Raw genomic sequence first — 22,858 nt, forward strand, 5'->3', positions numbered from 1 at the left:
CATAGTGACATTGAATTAAAGATGTAGCTAATGTCCTCATGGTCTAGAAATAATGCAGGTTTCAGGCACTTCCATAATGGCTTAATTCTGCCACGGAAGTTGCCCCTTTGTCGCAACAACATCTAATTTATCTCCAAACTCCTGGAAAGTTCTGTCATTTGCATCACATCACATCACTCCACTTCACCAACCCAACTAGTTTCAGGAATTTGCAACATCATCTTTTGGCCCTGCCCACTTTCTGCCCTTGTTTTGAGATAAATAAGGTTTTCAGTTTTGATGGCTGATTGGTTGACTTGTTGAGGCAGCCATATTTTGCAGTGCAGTTTGGGAACGTTATGGTTCAGCGAGCTCTCAACAGGAACACACACCAAAAAAGGAAAGGTGAAAACTGTCATCCGTGACTGTATGTCTCATCCAGGTGCTGTTGCTCTGACTGTTGTCAGTCCATTTCAACTCATTTCCCTTGGTGGGAGAAGCTGTAAAAGACTGTTTGGTGGGCTGTTGTGGAAGTCGTCTAACAAATTGACTTCATACTTCGCTACATGTTCAGCTCCTAACCTGAAAACCCACAGCCTAGCTCAGATTAGCTAAACCTCCGATCCAGAAATCTGAGACAGAGCTGAACAGCACACTCCAGTCAGGATGACCTCAAACTTTGAGCACTGTTCCATTGGTTGCCAGATACAGTATGTCACTCAAATGAGGGCAGGCAGGGTCATTAATGTACTAAACCAAGCAGGTCATCTGTTACTTTTAAAATGTTACATGTTGCCATTTATTATCCAGTTCTGCCCTTTAAAATGTTACATGTTGCCACTTATGATCAGTGCTGCCTTTTAGAATGTTATATGTTGCCATTTATTATCAGTTCTGCCTTTTAAAATGTTACATGTTGCCATTTATTATCAGTTCTGCCTTTTAAAATGTTACATGTTGCCATTTATTATCAGTTCTGCCTTTTAAAATGTTACATGTTGCCATTTATTATCAGTTCTGCCTTTTAAAATGTTATATGTTGCCATTTATTATCAGTTCTGCCTTTTAAAATGTTACATGTTGCCATTTATTATCAGTTCTGCATTTTAAAATGTTACATGTTGCCATTTATTATCAGTTCTGCATTTTAAAATGTTATATGTTGCCATTTATGATGAGTTCTGCCTTTTAAAATGTTACATGTTGCCATTTATTATCAGTTCTGCATTTTAAAATGTTACATGTTGCCATTTATTATCAGTTCTGCATTTTAAAATGTTATATGTTGCCATTTATGATCAGTTCTGCCTTTTAAAATGTTACATGTTGCCATTTATCAGTTCTGCCTTTTAAAATGTTACATGTTGCCATTTATTATCAGTTCTGCATTTTAAAATGTTATATGTTGCCATTTATTATCCAGTTCTACCTTTTTTGTTGTTGCAAAATTTCCCCTCATTTTCTCCCCAATTGTACTTGGCCAATTTCCCCCTGCTGCCCCGGTCGCTCCCCCCCCCCTCTGCCGATCTGGGCCGCGCCGTAGACTAGCACCATGCTTCCTCCGACACATGCAGTTACTAGCCCCTTCTTTTCACCTGACAGCGGGGAGCTTCACCGGCAGGACGTGGGAGGATCACACTATTCCCACCAGTTCCCTTCCACCCCCAATAGGCGCCCCGACTGACCAGAGGAGGCGCTAGTGCAGAGACCAGGACACATACCCTTAATTCGGCTTCCCACCCGCAGACACAGCCAATTGTGCCTGTATGGACGCCCGACCAAGCCGGAGGTAACACGGGAGCATGAACCTGCGACCCTCAGGTTGGTAGGCAGGGAATCTACCGCTATACTACCCGGACGCCGATGACATCACTAGGTTGACTGTACAGCAGCCATTCCCAACCTGTGGGCTATTGCAAGTGGGCTGTCAAATAATTTGCAGAACATTACAATCTTCGTGGGGCAATTTAAAAATGTATTATTATTATTATTATGAGAATGCATTTCTCATTATTGAATGATACAGTTATTCAATTTGTAATCAATTAGTTGTCCTCACTTTTAGTGTCTACATGTGGTGCCGATGGACAGCTCCTTGCATGCAGGGCGGATTATCTCCACAACCGTAACTCGTGATGACTCATGGGTGGCGGCGTTGGATTTGGGGTGACAAAATACAGTCTTTTAAAGGCATTGCGATATGACCTTCCGTTTCCCAGAAAATGTCAACATTTCTCTGATTGGACCTCCCACTATCCAATCAGAGAAATGTTGACATTTTCTGGGAAACGGAAGGTCAGATTGTGATGCCTTTAAAGGACTATGGGCCCTATCTTGGTACAGGCGATATCCCCTATTTGCGCTTGCGCACCTGTTTGCGTGCCTTAACGATAACAGTCCGCCTTGCACAAGTGTCCAGGTGTTATGCCGAGTTTTACATCCCCATCCGGCAGCAGCTAAACGCATCCCCACCTCACGGGAGCATATTGTAATGATTTATACAGAAATGTAACTGTTTAAAAGTGATGTAATTGTCTGGGTAGATGTGACCTGACTGTTTTCTAAATTAAGACAGTCCTGAAATATGGTGGGGATGCAATTCTTGGCGGGGATGCGGAAACGTTCACAGTACCTGCCGCAGGCGCAAATTAGAGCCGTGCCAAATCATCTGCGCCCCCAAAATGCCAGCGCAAACTGGATTTTGGGTGGTCTTAAGCACCAGAATTATTCACAGATCTGGCCAGGCAATGCCTGGGCGTTACATCAATCAAACCAATCAAATTCCTGTCTCACAATCGCTGTGTTTGCATGAGGCATGCAATATGCTGTAATTCTCTCCATGCACAATAGAGTGGACTCACTCATGCCGAGGACAGAAAGAGATGGAGAGAGCTTGTTGACAGATCGTCTCTGGTGCCAACGACCCTCCGGGTTATGGGATAGGTGAAGGTGAATAGCCTATTGCAAGTATGCTAATGTACATTGTCCATTAAGATTTCTCAATTCATTTCCCTCTTTGCGATGTGATCAAAGTTTCTCAGTGAGTTATAGTTGATTGCCTCACTGAATTATCTGCTCAAGCGCAGCGGGGTATTTAGCGCGTAAGAGGTGCTTTTAAAAGCTCTTAGTGCAAAGTAATTGCGCGCTGCTGACGATAGGATAATGCCATCTATCCCCACATTTTTGCGCCGAAACACCTGGTTTGGCATGTGGCACGCCTATGTCCAGTACAATTATAACAGGCATGTGCTTGTGCACGCCCCCAATTTGCATTTTGCATGGCGTTAAATGAGCGCAAACGCTAAATTACCGCTTTTGTGACGATAGGGCCCTATATGTATTTTTTCATCCCGAATCCTCTACGAGTTACAGTTGCGGAGATACGTCCGGCCTGCATGCAGGGCTACAGGAGACAGATATAGCGGGGGGTTGGGGGGTCCATGTTACTGACCAAACACTCTATTTCAGTGATTGCTGTCAGAATATAGAGCCATTTAACACTTATTTTAACACAAAAACATTGCTGAATGCAGCTTTAAATAAAAGCTCTGAGAACGCAAACCCTTATTTGGCGGTCGGATGTGGGCTGCAAATATCAGTTGAAAAAGGTTTGGAACGGTTGCTGTACAGTACAGTACATTAAGTGTTGGTAGTAAGAATTTTGAATTTCACACACACAGCACAGAGAGCATACTGTACTGTACAGCAGTGTCCTGTCTTGTCTGAGGTGAAATGCAAATGAACTACAGACCTATGATCAAACCTTTCATGTGTTCTTTAAATTAAACAGAATTTCACTCAATTGTTTTCCTACTCTTATACTTTAATTAAGCGACCCTGCCCCTGCCTTTTTTGGCAACAGTAGTCCCTTGTGTTAGAGACTGTTGCACAGCTGTAGGGAAGTTCAGAGAGGACTCCGAGCAGCCAAAGATCGCGAGTTCTGCCTCTGGCTGTAGGGTTATTTTGTAGGCCTTAGAGTACCAATCAAATGTTTTTTCCCATAATCCCGTTAGTGAAGGGCAGAACCAGAAGGCATTAGATAGTGTGCCCTCTGACACTTGACACCTGTCACACAGTGGTGAGATAGAAGGGAAGAACTTGTGTAACTTATGCTTGGAATAGTGAAGACAGTGAGCAACTTTAAATTGGATCACCTGGTGTCTGCTATTAACTGAACAGAGTTGTACCACAGACATAATCCTTTCCCATTGTTACGACTGCTGTCATATTTTGGGTGTATGTTAGTTTGATTTTCATTAATTGCTTGTGTTTCCCTCCCCTGATTGTCTGAGTGATTGTGTGAGTGGGTTCCAGGTGTGTATGTGTGAGTGTATGTGTAATCAGGAGCAGTGATTGGTTGGAGGTGGGAAGGCCTAGCCTTCATAAAAGACCAGACCACAGACGCTGGTGCGCGCAGGGCCATAACCCATTCTTCCCTGATCCCAACCAGCCACACTGGATCTTTGTTAGATTATGATTTGCTGGAGCTGTAGGAGTAGGCTGCCATTTAAGTTTAACCCCCTTTATCTCCTGTTTTAGTAGTTAGGGAGGTAAGCTGATGTCTTTTGGTTTTCTTCTTATTTTGTTAGGTAAGATTTAATCCTTTAGTTAGTACCTTTTTGGCTTTGGCCTACTCTGAAGCTAAACTCGTTTTAGTTTATTTTGCTCTGTGTTATTGAAAACCCTTGTTTGTTTCTTGTTTTTTAATAAATTAATTGTTATTCCTTGCACTCAACCAACTGTGTTGTGGTGGCTGATTTTGAGACCTGGGGAGGATGGGCTCATTTTGTGTTATGTCCAGGTACCCCTAGACAGGGGCATAACATGAAATTGGGGGCTCGTCCATTTGTTCTTCTCGTGTTATGGTAAGTAGCTTTCATACTTCTGTTTGGCAGTTTTGTCTGTGTAGGCTTTTCTTTTTACAATGGAGTTTTCAGTAGATGAATTTGTGGACAATCCTTCGTGGGACATAATTGATAGATGTAGAAAAAATGACCTGTTGGCTGTGGCAACCCATTTTAAAATCGATGTGCTTTACAGTGCCCGGAAGGCAGACGTGAAAAAGACGCTGTGTGATGTGCTGGTGGAAAAAGGTGTGCTGCCTCAGCCTGCCTCATTGGTGGCAGGGGAGGGGGCTCGTGGATCTGATACGTCAGGGGCGGACGTGAAAGTGGCGGAGGCTGCTGACGGGTTCGTTGCTGGTGTGGGGTCCGGTCCTGCCCGTGAACTTGCTGGGGGTTTGGCTAGTGAGGATCTCCAAATGACCCTCCAGATAAAGGAGGCGGAGAGGAAGAACAGAGAGATAGAGGTGCAGGCCATGCATGTCCGTGTCAGAGCTCTTGAGTTGGAACGGGGAACACCTGTGGTCTCCACCCCCGTCCAATTATTCCATCAAGGCACAAGCAGCTCTGTCCCGGCGTTTGATATCAGCAAGCACATCGGTTTAGTCCCACAGTTTCGTGAGTCTGAGGTGGATGCCTATTTCAGTGCTTTTGAGCGCATAGCCATCACATTAAAATGGCCCACTGAGTTCTGGTCACTTCTATTACAGTGCAAACTTGTTGGGAAAGCCCAGGAAGTCTGTGCGAGTTTGTCCATTGAGCAAAGTCAGGATTATCAGCTGTTGAAAAAAACAGTGTTGCAGGCTTATGAACTTGTGCCTGAAGGAAGCCTACAGACAATGTTTTAGAAATGGTGAGAAAATTGCCAGTCGTATTTTGAGTTTGTGTGCGAGAAGAGCGTTATTTGACAAGTGGTGCCAGGCATGTAGTGTTAAAACTGTGGAGGGGATGAGAGAGTTGATCTTGCTGGAGGAGTTTAAAAAGTGTCTTCCCGACAGGATTGTGGTTTACCTTAATGAGCAAAAAGTTGCATCTGTAACTAATGCTGACGTGCTGGCAGAAGAGTTCATTTTGACTCATAAATTCGCTCTGCCAGTCTCGCGTGGTCAAGACTTCATGCCTGCGCGTAATATGTCACCAAATGTTGCGCGTAAAAACGCATCTCCGGCTTTTGGTGAGAGCTGTGAGTGTTTCTATTGTCATGAGTCTGGCCATTTGATTGGTAACTGTCCTGTCATCAGGAGAAAACAACAGTCCTCTCTCTGACCCTCAGCCTGTGCATAATGGCGATGCGGATCTCCGTTTTGTTTGTTTTGTAAGATTTAGCCGGAGGAAAAGTGTGCTTCACCCAACACTTTGTGTGCATGTGTGTGTGCCCCTGTCGCCCACTGAGATATATGAATGGAGGGAGTGTCCCTATCTCCTCCTTGTATGTTTTATTGAAGCCAAAATCTGGCCAGATCAGTGAACCAGATTCTGTGCAGTAGCTCCGTTGATTTAGAACCTCTGTGGGCTCCCTGCCCCTCTGAACTTTCTTATGTAGAGCTGCTTTTTCTAGAATGCGCACAGTGCGTTGTGTATTTATATACAGTCTAGCTCTCTAAATATGGCACTTTAAGTTGTAATATTTTTTGTCTCGCCAAAACTAACTAGGAAGATTCCCACTATGAGATCAGTTTATCAAAATGACGCCTGTACGAAAATCTGATTTTGGTTGTCGGAGATTTAGACCTGCTGTGCTGCTGTGCTGCGCTCTCAGCGCTCTCAGCCCGGACCAAAAGTGGAGGCATGTATGCTCCTCTCGGCCTCACTGGGGAAATTATCCGAAGCAGCCTAATGTTTCCGTGGCATTTTGATTAACTTTATGATTTAATTCCTTTTGGAGCAAATGTTGGTTTTACAAATCTAACCTTGACGCTTTACACTACGTTGTTTACTGATAGGCTATAGTGTGGGTAGGGCAGCAACGTTGTAACGTTCCATTTAATATAGCTCAGTGGTAACGTTAGCCTAGCTGCCTAGTCTTGTCTCTGTTAACTATATCCTTACAACAGCTAAGAAAGGAGCTTGTGAAGAACGAACATCCCCACAGTCAAAGCATTTCTCTGAGATATCCATATAAAAACGTTTGTTGCTTTAATACCAAAAATAAAACCTGTTTATGTGACGCTAACGGCTAACCAGTTAGCGATTAGCTCATGGCTGGTGCTTGCGTATTAGGCCCCATCTTACACCGGGACGGGAGTTAACGTTATAAAACACATTTCCTGGCAGTTGGACAACCTGGTAAGTTCTGAAAATATGTGTATGGTATTGTTATTCCAGCTATCGTTATCGGTTGTTAAGTTATAGTATTAAGCCGATAAATAATGAAAACAGCCGATTAGCGAAAGCGGCTAACGATATTGCTAACGTAGCTGGAGTAACTACTAACACATATTTTCTGAACTTAAGTCCCCAACCAACGTTAATTCCTCGTGCACCTTTCTCAAAACAATGTTCTTTTTATTGTGGTCCATTGATATGTCTGGTAGCGAGCCACTACCCGTGCTACGAGCCTCTGTCCGGGGCCGGCCCCACACACCCAGCAGAGCCACCCCGACCTCCAGGCACTGCAGGCAGCGTTAGATAACGATGAAGCCGTGTGTCTTGTCTATGACGATAGATCTATAATGTGAAATCATCCATTTTTATCTCTTTTTTATATGTCAAATAACTACTTAAAAACAAACTGATCAGAAAAATGACCACTTGCACATGCATTAGCATGATAATGACTATCTAAAATGATACAAACCACCTTTGGAAAAAAATTATCTGACGTTTACTGTGAATATTTCGGTTGTGTTTTCCCATCCACTAACATGGGGAGGCGGGCCTTGTGACCTAATACTGGATTCAGCCGTCAGGGCGGCGATCTGACATGCAGCGGCTTCACTAAACGGGACCTCAAATGGTGTCCATCTTATTTATGTCGATGCTGTCGCCTCGTTTGAGCCAACTGTGTTTTTCAGGTGCGCTTACATGCGCGCAAGGCTCGTAAAATGTGTGAAGTTGTGGATCTGTCGGAGTTTATGATTAACTTAGGTGAGTGAGCTCTCGTTTTCTTATATTCTGTGGTAGCATGTTAAACACAGTGAATGGATTTGGTCTGTTCTCTGACAGCTGAGTTTACATGTGATTCGAGAAATGTCCGTATGACTTTTGTTGAGCTTCGTTTCTATTGGAAAGGATGTTTCCCGTCACCAAATCAGACATTGGTTTGGAGTGTATCCCTCGTGGTCTGGTGATTTTGTCCAGGTTACGCCTAGTCTGTGTCTGGTTTGAGTCTGGAGGTGGCGATTTGCGACCGTCCCCTCAAAAGGCTTGCTCAAGAAGACAGACGGGAGCCAAATACTGTTTGTGTGTAATCGGTGGTATCCAGTCTGTGCTGGAGAATATGTGCCTTTACAATAGCTTGTTTTGCAATAGTGTGTTTCGTCCAACAGTATTTTCGTCCGTTAGTGTGTTTTGTCCGAAGTAGCCTACGGTGCAAGTCTACACCCACAAAAAAAAAACTAGACCAAATTTTTAACTAGGAGATTTTTTTGTCTAGCCTATATAATGAAATTGATGCACTCTTTCACTTGATATTAGGCATCTTAGGGGGATGCCTAATTCTTGGGGAAAGGAGGTGTTACGACTGCTGTCGTATTTTGGGTGTATGTTAGTTTGATTTTCATTAATTGCTTGTGTTTCCCTCCCCTGATTGTCTGAGTGATTGTGTGAGTGGGTTCCAGGTGTGTATGTGTGAGTGTATGTGTAATCAGGAGCAGTGATTGGTTGGAGGTGGGAAGGCCTAGCCTTCATAAGAGACCAGACCACAGACGCTGGTGCGCGCAGGGCCATAACCCATTCTTCCCTGATCCCAACCAGCCACACTGGATCTTTGTTAGATTATGATTTGCTGGAGCTGTAGGAGCAGGCTGCCATTTAAGTTTAACCCCCTTTTTCTCCTGTTTTAGTAGTTAGGGACGTAAGCTGATGTCTTTTGGTTTTCTTCTTATTTTGTTAGGTAAGATTTAATCCTTTAGTTAGTACCTTTTTGGCTTTGGCCTACTCTGAAGCTAAACTCCAGTTTTAGTTTATTTTGCTCTGTGTTATTGAAAACCCTTGTTTGTTTCTTGTTTTTTAATAAATTAATTGTTATTCCTTGCACTCAACCAACTGTGTTGTGGTGGCTTGATTTTGAGACCTGGGGAGGATGGGCTCATTTTGTGTTATGTCCAGGTACCTCTAGACAGGGGCATAACACCCATATAATGTCAGATAAATCAATACCAAGTTCCCCCTGCCACACTTCTCTAATCCTCTCAGAAGAGGCTGTGTTTCAGTTGTCAAACAGACAAATCTAGAGATAAGATGTTTGGAGTGAGGAGGGCTCAGCATTAGCAACACATAGAAAAAAGCATGTTAATTTGGGAGCGCTTCAAAGGTGTGAATCTTGGATAATAATCTTGGACATAATTTCTGATTTGCAGGAATCTGAGCAAGTTCATGCCAGGCAACTCAAATGTCCTCTTCAGTAGATAGAAGGATGCAAAATGACCATCTATGTATAGGTCTTTGATGTAAACTAGCCCCTTCTCGCTCCAGGCATGGTAGTTTTTATCTAACCATGGAGCCAAAAAAGAGTGATTGAAACAAATTGCATGTGGACAGAAACATCTGGAAGACTCACAACTCTCCTAACTTGGTTTAGAATTCTGACAAGAGTTTTTCACTAGCTTAGAAAGTAACATGGCTGGCAGGGAGGAGTTTGCAATAGAGCTGGCCTCCATTTTGAGCCACAGGCATGATTGTGACTTCAAAACAACATACAGTACAGTTAAAGTAATTCTGACTTTTATAGTAGAACCTATCTCAATCTATCTCTCACTTGCAGTGGTTTAACTTTTGAAAACTATAGAGCCAATTAAAATGTGACACACTGTCTCAATATGTGGGACATGGGAAACTGCTGTGCAGTCCCACACAATCATCTGCTCACCCTACAGTAGAACTCACTGGAGTTGAGGAGGATCATGGCCTTCAGGCAGACGTACTCCTCCCTCTGCAGCTTCAGCTCACGAAAACGAGATGTGGCCCCCAGCAGCATGTCAAAGATCTCCACGATGCCCTCCACACAATGCCCCTCCTCCCTGAGAGAGAGAGAGGGGGGGGGGGGGAGAAAGGGAGGGTGGAGATAGAGACAGAGACAGACGGTGCGGGGAGAGAGGGCGAGAGGGAGGGAGGGAAGGAGAGATACACAGACAGAGAGAGGGAGACAGAGGGGGAGGGAGGGAGAGAGGTGAGAAGGAAAAAAAGAGACAGGTAGAGAGATAAGGGACAGAGAGAGAGGAGGGGGTGAGAGAGTAAGGTGTTCAGACAGATGAGAAGGGAGGGAGGGGAGAGATAGAAGAATGAGAGAGAATGTTATAATGACATGTTTTAATTGGTTACATTCTACCAGCTATTGGCATGGCTAGAAAGATTTTTAAATGGTAAATGGCGCTCTATAAATAGTTATTGATATGGCACTTTTCTAGTCTATTGACTACTCAAAGTGCTTTACAATGAATATCTCACATTCACCCATTCAAACTCACACAGCAGCAGCGACAGGAGCCATGCAAGGTGCTAACCAGCTTGTTGGGAGCACTTAGGGGTTCAGTGCCTTGCTCAAGAACACTTCGACATGCTGCCGGGAGGAGCGAGCCTCGTAACTCCTGAGCTACATAAAAATTGGTGTCATTGAACTTTTATTGGCCGTATTTATGTATTTATTGTATTGTGGCGACCCAGAGTTTGACATGTCGGTGGCGATTACGACGTTACGTGAAGGCAGCGGACCAGCCAGTGTGTAGGGGACTTCCGGTCTTGGGTGGGGGAGCGAGTCTGAAGTTACGAGGAAGCGGACTGGACGTGTGTGGAGCTAGGAGCTGTGTGTGTGTAGCTAGGAGCTATGAGTGTGAACCGGGAATAAAGACTGCACCAAGTATTGCCTCTTCTCCTCCTCATTAATGATCCCGGGAGCGGATTATTACATTGGTGTCTAGGAGTGGGATCGATATCGCCTCTGATTCGGTCGAGAGGGGAGAGAGTGAGGAGGAACGGCGGAGGAAAAGTTGGAATCGACGGCTGACGGCTCGAGCGACCTAGCGGTAGCAGGCTAGCTGCGGGTGCTAGCTGCTAGGGGCGCCACGTGTGATGGTGCGCATAGAAGAACGCCTGTCGGTGGATGGGGAGGAGGGCCGCCTGAAGCAGGAGCTCAGCGCGGTACTTGCCGGCGTGGAGGCCCGCTTGATGCAGGAGATCAGACGGCTGTTGGAGGCGACGCCTGCCTGGGCAGAGGGGCTTATGAAGATGCTACGGGAGGTCGCGCAGCGCGGAGAGGAACGGCCGGAGGAGCCACAAAAGAGACTGTGTTGGACCTGCGGAGAACCGGGCCACGTGGCGAGGTGGTGCCGAAGCGGTCCCGGGAGACGGACCGGGTATGCGGAGCAAAGGTACTGGGGACAGCAGGGAGCCTGCTGGGCATGCGGTGCATTGGGACACATAGCCAGAGAGTGTCAAGAAGCTGTCGAGGACTGGAAGACAGCGGGAGAGGAGAGACGTGCAGGCGGCGGACAGGTGAGACTTTGTTGGATGTGCCGTTCGCCTGAGCACTTAGCCAGAGACTGCACTGAGAGTGTGAACGCTGGAGGAGACACACAGCCGGGGGAGCAGCCGGAGCAACAGGCAGAGGAACAGCGGAGCAGTGGAGCAGCCTGAGCAACAAGCAGCGGAGCAGCGGAGCAGTGCAGAGCCGGTCATTCAGGTCAGGAGAGTGTGGACTGCGTGTCCAGATGGACGGGTGTTGCTAACGCCGGAGGAGCCTAGCTGCTCTGCAACCCCCACGGTAGAGGACATCATCTGCAACGCTGTTACAGTCGGGAGAGCAACGCTCGTGTCTCCGGGTGAGCGAGAGGGGTCAACGCCGGAGGAGCCAGCCCAACCTGACTGCTCCACACCCCCCACGGTTGCTGTGAAGGAGGCCGAGGTGGAGATCGCGGCCGGTTGTGGTACCCCCGCTGACCTCAACACGCCGCCCCCTGGGGGAGCGGGACGGGAGAACGAGCGAGTGCAAGAGGTGGTCCTGGACGACGACGACAGGGTCATCTGGGATGTCGACGTGTATGAGTGGGATCGCAGACAGATGGAGGATGCGGATATCGGTCCGGTGTACGGGTGGGTAGCGGCCGGACGCCGGCCCCCTGTGGAGGAGATTCACACATGTTCCGGTGCCACGAAGGGACTGTGGAACATGTTTTCGGACCTGCGTCTGGATGAGGGGATTTTGGAGAGAAAGGGGCACGGAAGCGCGGGGTTCCAGTGGCTTGTGCCTAGTTGCCTGCGAGAATTGACACTGAGGGCGGCCCACGTGGGCCCTGGATCCAGTCATTTTGGGCCTGAAGAGACACTCAGCCGCATCCGTAGACATTTCTACTGGGGCAAACACAAGGAGGATGTGCGGAGATACTGCGGTGCGTGCGAGGACTGTGGGGCACAGAGGGAGAATGGGAGGTAAAAAAGAAGAAAGGAAATGATGTAAATGTTAGGGTTATTGGTGAATTGAAATGTGTGTAAAAAGAGAAACGAAATAATTTAAATGTGAGTGAAAATGAGTGTAAAAGGAAAGGGGGAAAATGTCAATGATGTAGATGATGGTGTGTGAAAAAAAGAAAGGAAAAGACTGTTGTGGGGAATTAGAATTTAATGTGGGGATGGAAAAAAGATGCTGGGGAAAAGAGTTGGTGTGTTTTGGTACAGGGGGATATGTGTGGGTTGTGGGTGCCAGCGTGGGAGCTGGCCTAAGAATGGAGGAGGTAATGTGGCGACCCAGAGTTTGACATGTCGGTGGCGATTACGACGTTACGTGAAGGCAGCGGACCAGCCAGTGTGTAGGGGACTTCTGGTCTCGGGTGGGGGAGCGAGTCTGAAGTTACGAGGAAGCGGACTGGACGTGTGTGGAGCTAGGAGCTGTGTGTGTGTAGCTAGGAGCTATGAGTGTGAACCGGGAATAAAGACTGTACCAAGTATTGCCTCTTCTTCTCCTCATTAATGATCCCGGGAGCGGATTATTACAGTACCGTAGTTGTTTGAATCATTCCGTCACTGACATTGAAGCCCTTGGAACTGAACAGTAAGGAAATGAGCATCTACTATTTATGTATGATTGATTGATTGATTGATTGATTGATTGATTGAATCCTTTATTTAAACCACCGTTTTTTGCCCTTACTCCTGAAAAGGTCGGTGTTGCGACATTTGTGCATATCCAAAAACGCAAGTCTTCCATAATGGTTAAAAGTAGGTATGCAAATGTGAAATGTGGGCTTTTCTTTTGGGCATCAGTGTTGGGCAAGTTCCTTTCAAAATGTAATATATTACATATTGCTAGTTACTTTCATTAGAAAGTAATAAGTTACTTTACAATATTACTGTCTGTTTAGAGTAACTTGTTAACTATTACACTACTTTTGCATTACTTTCACCAAAATAAAAGCAGTAGCAGAATGACATCGCCGCCCTGGAACACCCCGAAAAATAATTTAAAGTGTCTTGAAGTGAGTGTAAACCGTCCAAAATTCTAAATGTTTTCCTTTTCCTTTGTTATTGTCATAGTGTTTTTTTTGCATAAAAACACAATTTGATTAGGAAATTATTGTATCTTTATTATCTCCTCCAGGAGATCATGTTTTCGGCCGCGTCTGTGCGTCTGTCTATGTTCCTCCTATCCTCTAGCTTGGCCTTCGTGTATCTCGAGAACCGTTGGTCGGATTGACTTCAAACTTTGGGAGTGTGCTAAGGAGTACGTGACCGAGTGCAGAGTGCAGACCTGTTTTCATGCAATTCGGCATAGCGCCACCTACTGGCAAAAAAAAAGTTTATCTCAACAACCGTTCGTTCGATCGACTTCAAATTTGGGGAGTGCGCTGATGGGAACTCGACACAGTGCAGTGCCGATTCGGCACAGCACCACCTACTGGCAACACAAAAAGTGGTTTATCTTGAGAACCGTTCGTCCGATCAACTTCAAACTCGGGGAGTGCACTTATGGCTCATTTCCACCACATATATGTAACAGCACAGTACAGCTCTACTCGACCTGGTCTTACTCGTCTCTACTTGATGGAGAATGGATATCACTTTGCACGGGGGATGGGAGTTACGCTATGGGGAGAAGGAAAGCCACTACCCCGGCGGCAACTCACCAGGCAAGACCACAGCTTCGCTAAACCCCCGCCTCCAGCCTAACGGAGCCGACGTAGCACACAACTACAAAGGGCTTCCCAAGGAGCAGACTTTTTCTCTCTCAAAACAATTGAAAACCACCGTCATGTTAAAGCTAAGCAAGGAGATCGATTTTATTTCACCAGAGCCGAAGGAAGGAACACAAAAGACTGATGGAAAGAACAGAAGAGAATGTAAGCCCCACTAAACTGGTATCCAGCATTGACAGTAGATACAGTAAACACGATTCTGCCTGACCAAACTCGGAGAGTGCGCTTAGGGGGACGCAACAGAGTGCAGGGAGCTGAATTCCATGCAATTCGGCATAGCGCCACCTACTGGCAACACAAAAAGTGGTTTATCTCGAGAAACATTTGTGCGATTGGGGAGTGCGCTGCTCGGACCCGGATGGAGTGCGGTGACACATTTCATGCAATTTGGACTTATGCATAGTCATAGTGCCACCTACTGGCAACACAAAAAGCTATTTACTGGATCTCGAGAACAATTCATCCGATCGACTTCAAACTTGGCGGGTGCGTTGCTCGGAACCCCAGAAATTTCAGTGGTAAACTTTGTGCATTTCAACCTATAACATCACAGCTTTCACGTACCTGCAGGACTGTCTGTCCGATCGACTTCTGTATGTCTGTACTTCGCGGATCCCGAGAACCGTTTGTCGGATCTACTTCAAACTTGGGGAATGCACTTAGGGGGACCTGATGGGAGTGCAGTGTGGGTGTTGAAAGGGGGGAAGGGGCACTGCACTATATATATCTTCTTTATATAATAATTCCAGGATTTTCACTATGTCTGTCCTTCGCGTATCTCGAGAACCGTTTGTTGGATCAACTTCAAACTTGGGGAGTGCGCTTTAGGGAGGACACGTCAGAGTGCAATGTGTGTGCGTGTGCGGGAGGGGGGGGTGCCCACAGGGTTGTGCTTTGGGGGGAACAGGCACTGCACTAGTAATATATAAATACAGACTGGTTATTTGGCCCAGTGTTATGAAAACATATACACAGGCATACACTCAGACTGCCCTTGAGAAGCCCCAATCCCACCCATCTATGCGTACCCGCATCCCCTAATCAAAAAACTAAACAATTATTCTAACACAAACGCACAATAACAAACTTGACAAAAACACATAAATACGTGGGTTACAACTAGGGCTGTGAATCTTCACTGGCCTCATGATTCGATTCGATTACGATTCATCTGTCAACTATTCGATTCGATTCCACGATGCATCACGATGCATCTCGATACAGCTCTGTTGATATCTCTGGCTGTGAAGAAGCAATTTCAAAAATTTCAACGGATTCGACAACCTTAGGGGCGTGAGATTTAATATATATTCATATTCCCCACGGGAAAGCCATCCTTTAAGTAGTAAGTATCAAATCCTCAATTTTCTGTATTATTACTGCACATGGCTACTTTTTCATCAATGAATACAAGCAGTCAGATAAATATCAAGTCCCTTTTTTATTTAGAAAGTGCTTTAAAATCTGAATGTCAACAGAAATTTAAACATAAATGATTCAACGATTCATCTGTCAACGATTCGATTCGATTCACACATCCGCATCGCGATGCATCGATTATACGATAAATTATAATAAATAAAACACATACAATAAACCCATCATGAATACATAAACAAAACACTAAAATAAAAGCAGACAATAACAATAACAATAACAATATATGATTTACAATAGCATCTCAGTATGACAACACTCACTAACACATTGCATTCCGGCGATGTCTCATCACGCACATGGTCTATGGGTCAGCTTGGGGGGAAATGTGGTCCTGGCGGAGATCTGCACTCCACTGAGTGTACTTTTATAGTTTAAATATGCTTTGATTAAAAAAAATGCAAGTCAATTTGTAACTTGTGTTGCTTGACAAAGTAACTGGGATAATATTACTGAAATCCTATTGGTAATAAGTTACATTACTGAGTTACTGCTAAAAGTAATATATTACATGTAATATGTTACTTTTGTAATGAGTTACCCCCAACACTGTTGGGCATGCATCTCTATATTGGTTTGTTTAGAACGCACATACTGGGCCCTATTCTCCCACAGGCCTTCGGCGCTAAAACAGGCCTTAACCGCAAAAAAACGTGCCTTGCGCCTGTTTTGGGACGATATCAACATGGCTTTACGCTGCCAAATGCGCTTTAGGCCGAATGGGCGTGGCGCAGTCCCAGAATGAGCGAGACTAGGCGTGTCGGCGCTAAATACCGGCCTACTGATATCTTCCGACCTGGCGTAAATTTAGCGCTTTGCGCTTTTGAAAAGCAGGCCTATTCAGTGCCGGGGACAGGATAGTGAATGGAGAATAGAATATATAGAAAAAAATAGTTTAGAACACAATAGAATATAAGATTGGAAGATTATAGCATGCAGTGGCAACCCTTCTCAGGCTTTGGGTGAAGCTGCAATGCACAGTTTCATTTATTTAGTTTAGGCTATCATAATAATCCCCATTTATGTGCAGCATCCAGACAGCAGCAGAGTTATATCTGTCAGATCTTTTTCAAATGGGATAGCTGTCTAACTACACATATTTGATGTATAAAAAAATCGTTTTGGAACATTTTGATTAGCAATATTAACTTTGTATTAATATAGCTCAACGTTTTATTACCCCCCCCCCCCCGAAATTAGCTAGGCTTCTAATATTACTAATATTCCTAATTAATATGTATTATTATTTCATTCAGATAATTGACATTATAGGCATGTATATCGTTTAATGTGAGAGAAAGGGAGAGAGAAAGAAAGAGAGAAAGAAACTGGAGAACCTTTTGTGTAGCGCTTCTTCAAACCCCACTCTCATTACAGCTATTCATTACAGAATTGTCTGTTGTATTTATATTTTCTGTTTGCAAAGCAGAGTAGTTAGAATTATTTCCAAATGTTTCCCCCGTCTGTGGCAGCGGAGCTGTCCGAGGTGCCGTGTAGCCTACATTAAGTGCAAGAAAGAATGAGAAAGAGAGAGGGGGATATTTAATTAGGCTACAATTCTAAATAAAATATGAAAAACAATGACAAAGCAAAAGATTAATTTAATAGGGGCGTCCTCTACGTTCTCCTCTCCCTGCACGGGGCCGTCCTCTCCTCCTCACAGGACGCCGGGCATCACGCAGGAGATGCGGGGAGCGGAGCCGCGCTGGTGCGCTATGAGGCGCTGGTGGTCGTGCAGGCGGGTCGTGCAGCAGTGGAGCTGACTGACAAACAGATTGAGTGCTCATACAATTATTTTATTTACAGCAGTGGAAACCACTGAGTCGGAGGGCGAGGGCTCTCCTCCCATCCACTCCCCCTCCCCTCCACCGGGACCTGGGGTGTGCGGCGCCCACTCCCGCAACCGGCCTGGATCGCCGACAGGCCGCTCGAGGCCCGGCCGCTCCCCTCCCAGGCACCCCCTGGCTTTTAAAGCCAGTCTGATTGATTACTGAAGATTTTATTGAGAATGAACATATTTGTCAGAGCCTGTGGGCAGGGGGTGGGGGGGGGAAAGCATAGGCCAAATAAAATACAAATACTCAATAATAAAATCCAGTAGGCTAAATAAAATAGAATAAAGTAATCAGATCGAGTAAAAGTGATAGGTGTCATTCAGAGGATGTTGCATCGTGCAGTGGGGGAGAAGAGAGAAAACGATATCATTCTGGCCAAATTTCATCTAATCTCATGACATCCAGCCGGCTATATTTTTTTCTATCCGATGCGTTTAGAACATTATTTTCACTTTGATCTTGCTATAGTGTAGCGTATTTACATGCTTGCAGTATTTAAACTGCAGTTAGATTGGTTTGAGAAGCATCATAATATGGAATAATAGCCGATATATGGAGACAGACGGGATGAAGGGAGGTGGGGGGGGGGGGGGGGGGATCAGAGGCTTGGGTTTCGTCTGATTTTGCTGGACCACTGGAATGGAGCTTAAAAGGCAAGCATGCGATTCGTTTATTGCACTTATCCAATGAACTGACGGTGCATAATTTTACGCTTAAAAGGTGTGGTTGTAATGGTTGAGGCTGCGTCTAGCGCCAAGACCAAGATATCAAGTGTGCTGGTCCACGCCCACTGATTTGCGCTGCGCCAGGCGCTCGGCCTAGAAACAGCGCTGATGCAACGATAGGGGCCACTGTAGCTGAACGCACATACTGTAGCTGAACACACATACTGTAGCTGAACACACATACTGGGCCCTATTCTCCCACAAGCCTTCGGCGCTAAAACGGGCCTTAAACGCAAAAAAACGTGCCTTGCGCCTGTTTTGGGACGATATCAATATGGCTTTACGCTGCCAAATGCGCTTTAGGCCGAATGGGCGTGGCGCAGTCCCAGAATGGGCCAAAGTGGGCGTGTCGGCGCTAAATACCGGCGTACTGCTATCTTCCGACCTGGCGTTAATTTAGCGCCTTGCGCCTTTGAAAAGCAGGCCTATTCAGTGGGCCAGTTGCGCGGAGCGCTCCCCTCTGGCTCTCTCCCTCCCCTCTGGCTCTCTCCTCTGTCACCCTTCTCTGTGTCACTCTCTCCCTCTCTCCTCACAGTCTGACAGGCACAATACCGACTGTCTCTGACTCCCTCGCTCAGAGTCCCATAGAAAAAATAAGCTGTAAATTCACTGCAATGTGAATGTCCCAACATGCATTGTGCTTGTCCATTTCGCTACTAAATAGCAACCAAATGAGCCGAAAACCTATATTAAGGGAGGATCTAAATAATGTGTAATGGTAAGACAACCTCCAATTGTAGAACATTTCAATATTGGACCAAATAAAACATCAAAATGAAAACACCACCCTATGTGAAACATATATGTCCTACTGGGGCTATAAATATCCCTTGTCGATTTAACGTGATTTAGATAAGTGACAGCGGAACGCGCTTCGGAAGCTTCTACTGTCATCTGCTATACTGTGATGTCCGCTCCAATAACTTGGCCCTACTCCACATTTAGTTTTACAATAAAAACACATTTATGCAATGACTTTACATAATGTAGGCTATATTTATGTGCATCATCCTTCCTGCAGCAGGCGAGAGAAAATGATATCTTTCTGGACAAACTTTCACCAATCTAATAGGCTATATTTTTCTAGCTGATGCGTTTAGAACATTATTTTCACTTTGATCTTGCTATAGTGTAGCGTTTTTACATGCTTGCAGTATTTAAACTGCAGTTATATTGGTTTGAGAAGCATCATAATATGGAATAATAGCCGATATATGGAGACAGACGGGATGAAGGGAGGTGGGGGGGGGGGGGGGGGGGATCAGAGGCTTGGGTTTCGTCTGGTTTTGCTGGACCACTGGAATGGAGCTTAAAAGGCAAGCATGCGATTCGTTTATTGCACTTATCCAATGAACTGACGGTGCATAATTTTACGCTTAAAAGGCGTGGTTGTAATGGTTGAGGCTGCGTCTAGCGCCAAGACCAAGATATCAAGTGCGCTGGTCCACGCCCACTGATTTGCGCTGCGCCAGGCGCTCGGCCTAGAAACAGCGCCGATGCAACGATAGGGACCACTGTCTCTGATAGGGGTGGGAATCATGGAGTAACTCACGATACGATATGGTCACGATACTTGGCCCTCGATAACGAAAGAAATTTAACCTACGATACATCACGATATCTGTGTAACTGAAGAGAAAAAAATACCCCTAAAAGGCAAGAAGCAGGTATTATGTATTTATTAGCAGAATTGACATGAACTCTCTCAGAGTTCACTCACTCACTCATACCATTTTCGATACCACGGAGGAAAAGTTACACATTAAGTATTTTTATTATTATTATTAAAACAAGAAAACCTATATAACCTACCTACCTACGTATATAATTTCTAAAAGTAGATATTAATGATCAAACATTTCCATTCATGTAGCCTACAGTATTTATGTTTTTGTTTCAACTACAAACATAAATAAACGTCAACTTGAAACTATGTTTCAACTACCACACAGCATAATATTTTAGCCTGTTTATTAAAAAAAAACATAAAAAAAAAAAAAAAAACATATCGATACTTGGTGCCAGTGTATCGATAACGTATCGCAAGTGGAAATATCGCGATACCGTGAGTATCGATATTTTGTCCCACCCCTAGTCTATGAACGCACATACTGTAGCTGAATGCACATACTGTAGCTGAACGCACATACTGTAGCTGAACGCACATACTGTCACTGAACGCACATACTGTAGCTGAACACACATACTGTAGCTGAACGCACATACTGTAGCTGAACGCACATACTGTCACTGAACGCACATACTGTAGCTGAACGCACATACTGTAGCTGAACGCACATACTGTCACTGAACGCACATACTGTCACTGAACGCACATACTGTCACTGAACGCACATACTGTCACTGAATGCACATACTGTAGCTGAACGCACATACTGTCGCTGAACGCACATACTGTCGCTGAACACACTGTAGCTGAACGCACATACTGTAGATGAACGCACATACTGGGCCCTATTCTCCCACAAGCCTTGGGCGCTAAAACGGGCCTTAAACGCAAAAAAACGTGCCTTGCGCCTGTTTTGGGACGATATCAATATGGCTTTACGCTGCCAAATGCGCTTTAGGCCGAATGGGCGTGCCGCAGTCCCAGAATGGGCCAAAGTGGGCGTGTCGGCGCTAAATACCGGCGTACTGCTATCTTCCGACCTGGCGTTAATTTAGCGCCTTGCGCCTTTGAAAAGCAGGCCTATTCAGTGGGCCAGTTGCGCGGAGCGCTCCCCTCTGGCTCTCTCCCTCCCCTCTGGCTCTCTCCTCTTTCACCCTTCTCTGTGTCACCTCTCTCCCTCTCTCCTCAGTCTGACAGGCACAATACCGACTGTCTCTGACTCCCTCGCTCAGAGTCCCATAGAAAAAATAAGCTGTAACTTCACTGCAATGTGAATGTCCCAACATGCATTGTGTTTCTCCATTTCGCTACTAAATAGCAACTAAATGAGCCGAAAACCTATATTAAGGGAGGATCTAAATAATGTGTAATGGTAAGACAACCTCCAATTGTAGAACATTTCAATATTGGACCAAATAAAACATCGAAATGAAAACACCACCCTATTTGAAACATATATGTCCTACTGGGGCTATAAATATCCCTTGTCGATTTAACGTGATTTAGATAAGTGACAGCGGAACGCGCTTCGGAAGCTTCTACTGTCATCTGCTATACTGTGATGTCCGCTCCAATAACTTGGCCCTACTCCACATTTAGTTTTACAATAAAAACACATTTATGCAATGACTTTACATAATGTAGGCTATATTTATGTGCATCATCCTTCCTGCAGCAGGCGAGAGAAAATGATATCTTTCTGGACAAACTTTCACCAATCTAATAGGCTATATTTTTCTAGCTGATGCGTTTAGAACATTATTTTCACTTTGATCTTGCTATAGTGTAGCGTTTTTACATGCTTGCAGTATTTCAACTGCAGTTATATTGGTTTGAGAAGCATCATAATATGGAATAATAGCCGATATATGGAGACAGACGGGATGAAGGGAGGTGGGGGGGGGGGGGGGGGGGATCAGAGGCTTGGGTTTCGTCTGGTTTTGCTGGACCACTGGAATGGAGCTTAAAAGGCAAGCATGCGATTCGTTTATTGCACTTATCCAATGAACTGACGGTGCATAATTTTACGCTTAAAAGGCGTGGTTGTAATGGTTGAGGCTGCGTCTAGCGCCAAGACCAAGATATCAAGTGCGCTGGTCCACGCCCACTGATTTGCGCTGCGCCAGGCGCTCGGCCTAGAAACAGCGCCGATGCAACGATAGGGACCACTGTAGCTGAATGCTATAGCTGAACGCACATACTGTAGTTGAATGCACATAGGCTACTGTCGCTGAACGCACATACTGTAGCTGAACGCTGTAGCTGAAGGCACACACTGTAGCAGTAGCTGAACGCACATACTGGCCCCTATCGTTGCATCGGCGCTGTTTCTAGGCCGAGCGCCTGGCGCAGCGCAAATCAGTGGGCGTGGACCAGCGCACTTGATATCGTCGTACTGGCGCTACACGCAGCCTAAAGCATTACAACCACGCCTTTTAAGCGTAAAATTATGCACCGTCATGCTCATTGGATAAGTGCAATAAACGAATCGCACGCTTGCCTTTTTAGCTCCAATTCCAGTGGTCCCGCAAAACCTGACGAAAGCCAAGCGCTCTGCCCCCCCCCCCTCCCTTCATCCAGTCTGTCTGTCTCCATTATAGGCTATTATTCCATATTATTATGCTTCTCAAACCAATCTAACTGCAGTTTAAATACTGCAAGGATGTAAATATGCTACACTATAGCAAGATCAAAGTGAAAAGAATGTTCTAGAGGCATCAGCTAGAAAAATATAGCCTATCCCTATATGATGAGATTCATTTTATATTGGTGAAAGTTTGTCCAGAAAGATATCGTTTTCTCTCCCCTGCTGCAGGTAGAATGATGCACATAAATATACCCTACATTATGTAAAGTCATTGCATAAATGTGTTTTTATTGTAAAACTAAATGTGAAGTAGGGCCAAGTTATTGGAGCGGACATCACAGTATAGCAGATGACAGTAGGAAGCGCGTTCCACTGTCACTTATCTAAATCACGTTAAATCGACAAGGGATATATATAGCCCCAGGAGGACATATATGTTTCACTTAGGGTGGTGTTTTAATTTCGATGTTTTATTTGGTC

General features: G+C 45.2%; 1 protein-coding gene across 1 annotated transcript in view; it reads right to left on the reverse strand.

Moving 5' to 3' along the window:
• Positions 1 to 22,858, reverse strand: part of esr2b (estrogen receptor 2b) — an 82,691-nt gene that overhangs the window by 24,262 nt on the left and 35,571 nt on the right. The window contains exon 7 of the mRNA XM_083633278.1: positions 9,867 to 10,000. Coding sequence (XP_083489404.1) covers positions 9,867 to 10,000 — 134 coding nt within the window. The remainder of the gene's footprint in view (positions 1 to 9,866; positions 10,001 to 22,858) is intronic.

Source organism: Poromitra crassiceps (genome assembly GCF_964638095.1).
Source record: "Poromitra crassiceps genome assembly, chromosome: 3".
Lineage (NCBI taxonomy): Eukaryota > Metazoa > Chordata > Actinopteri > Beryciformes > Melamphaidae > Poromitra > Poromitra crassiceps.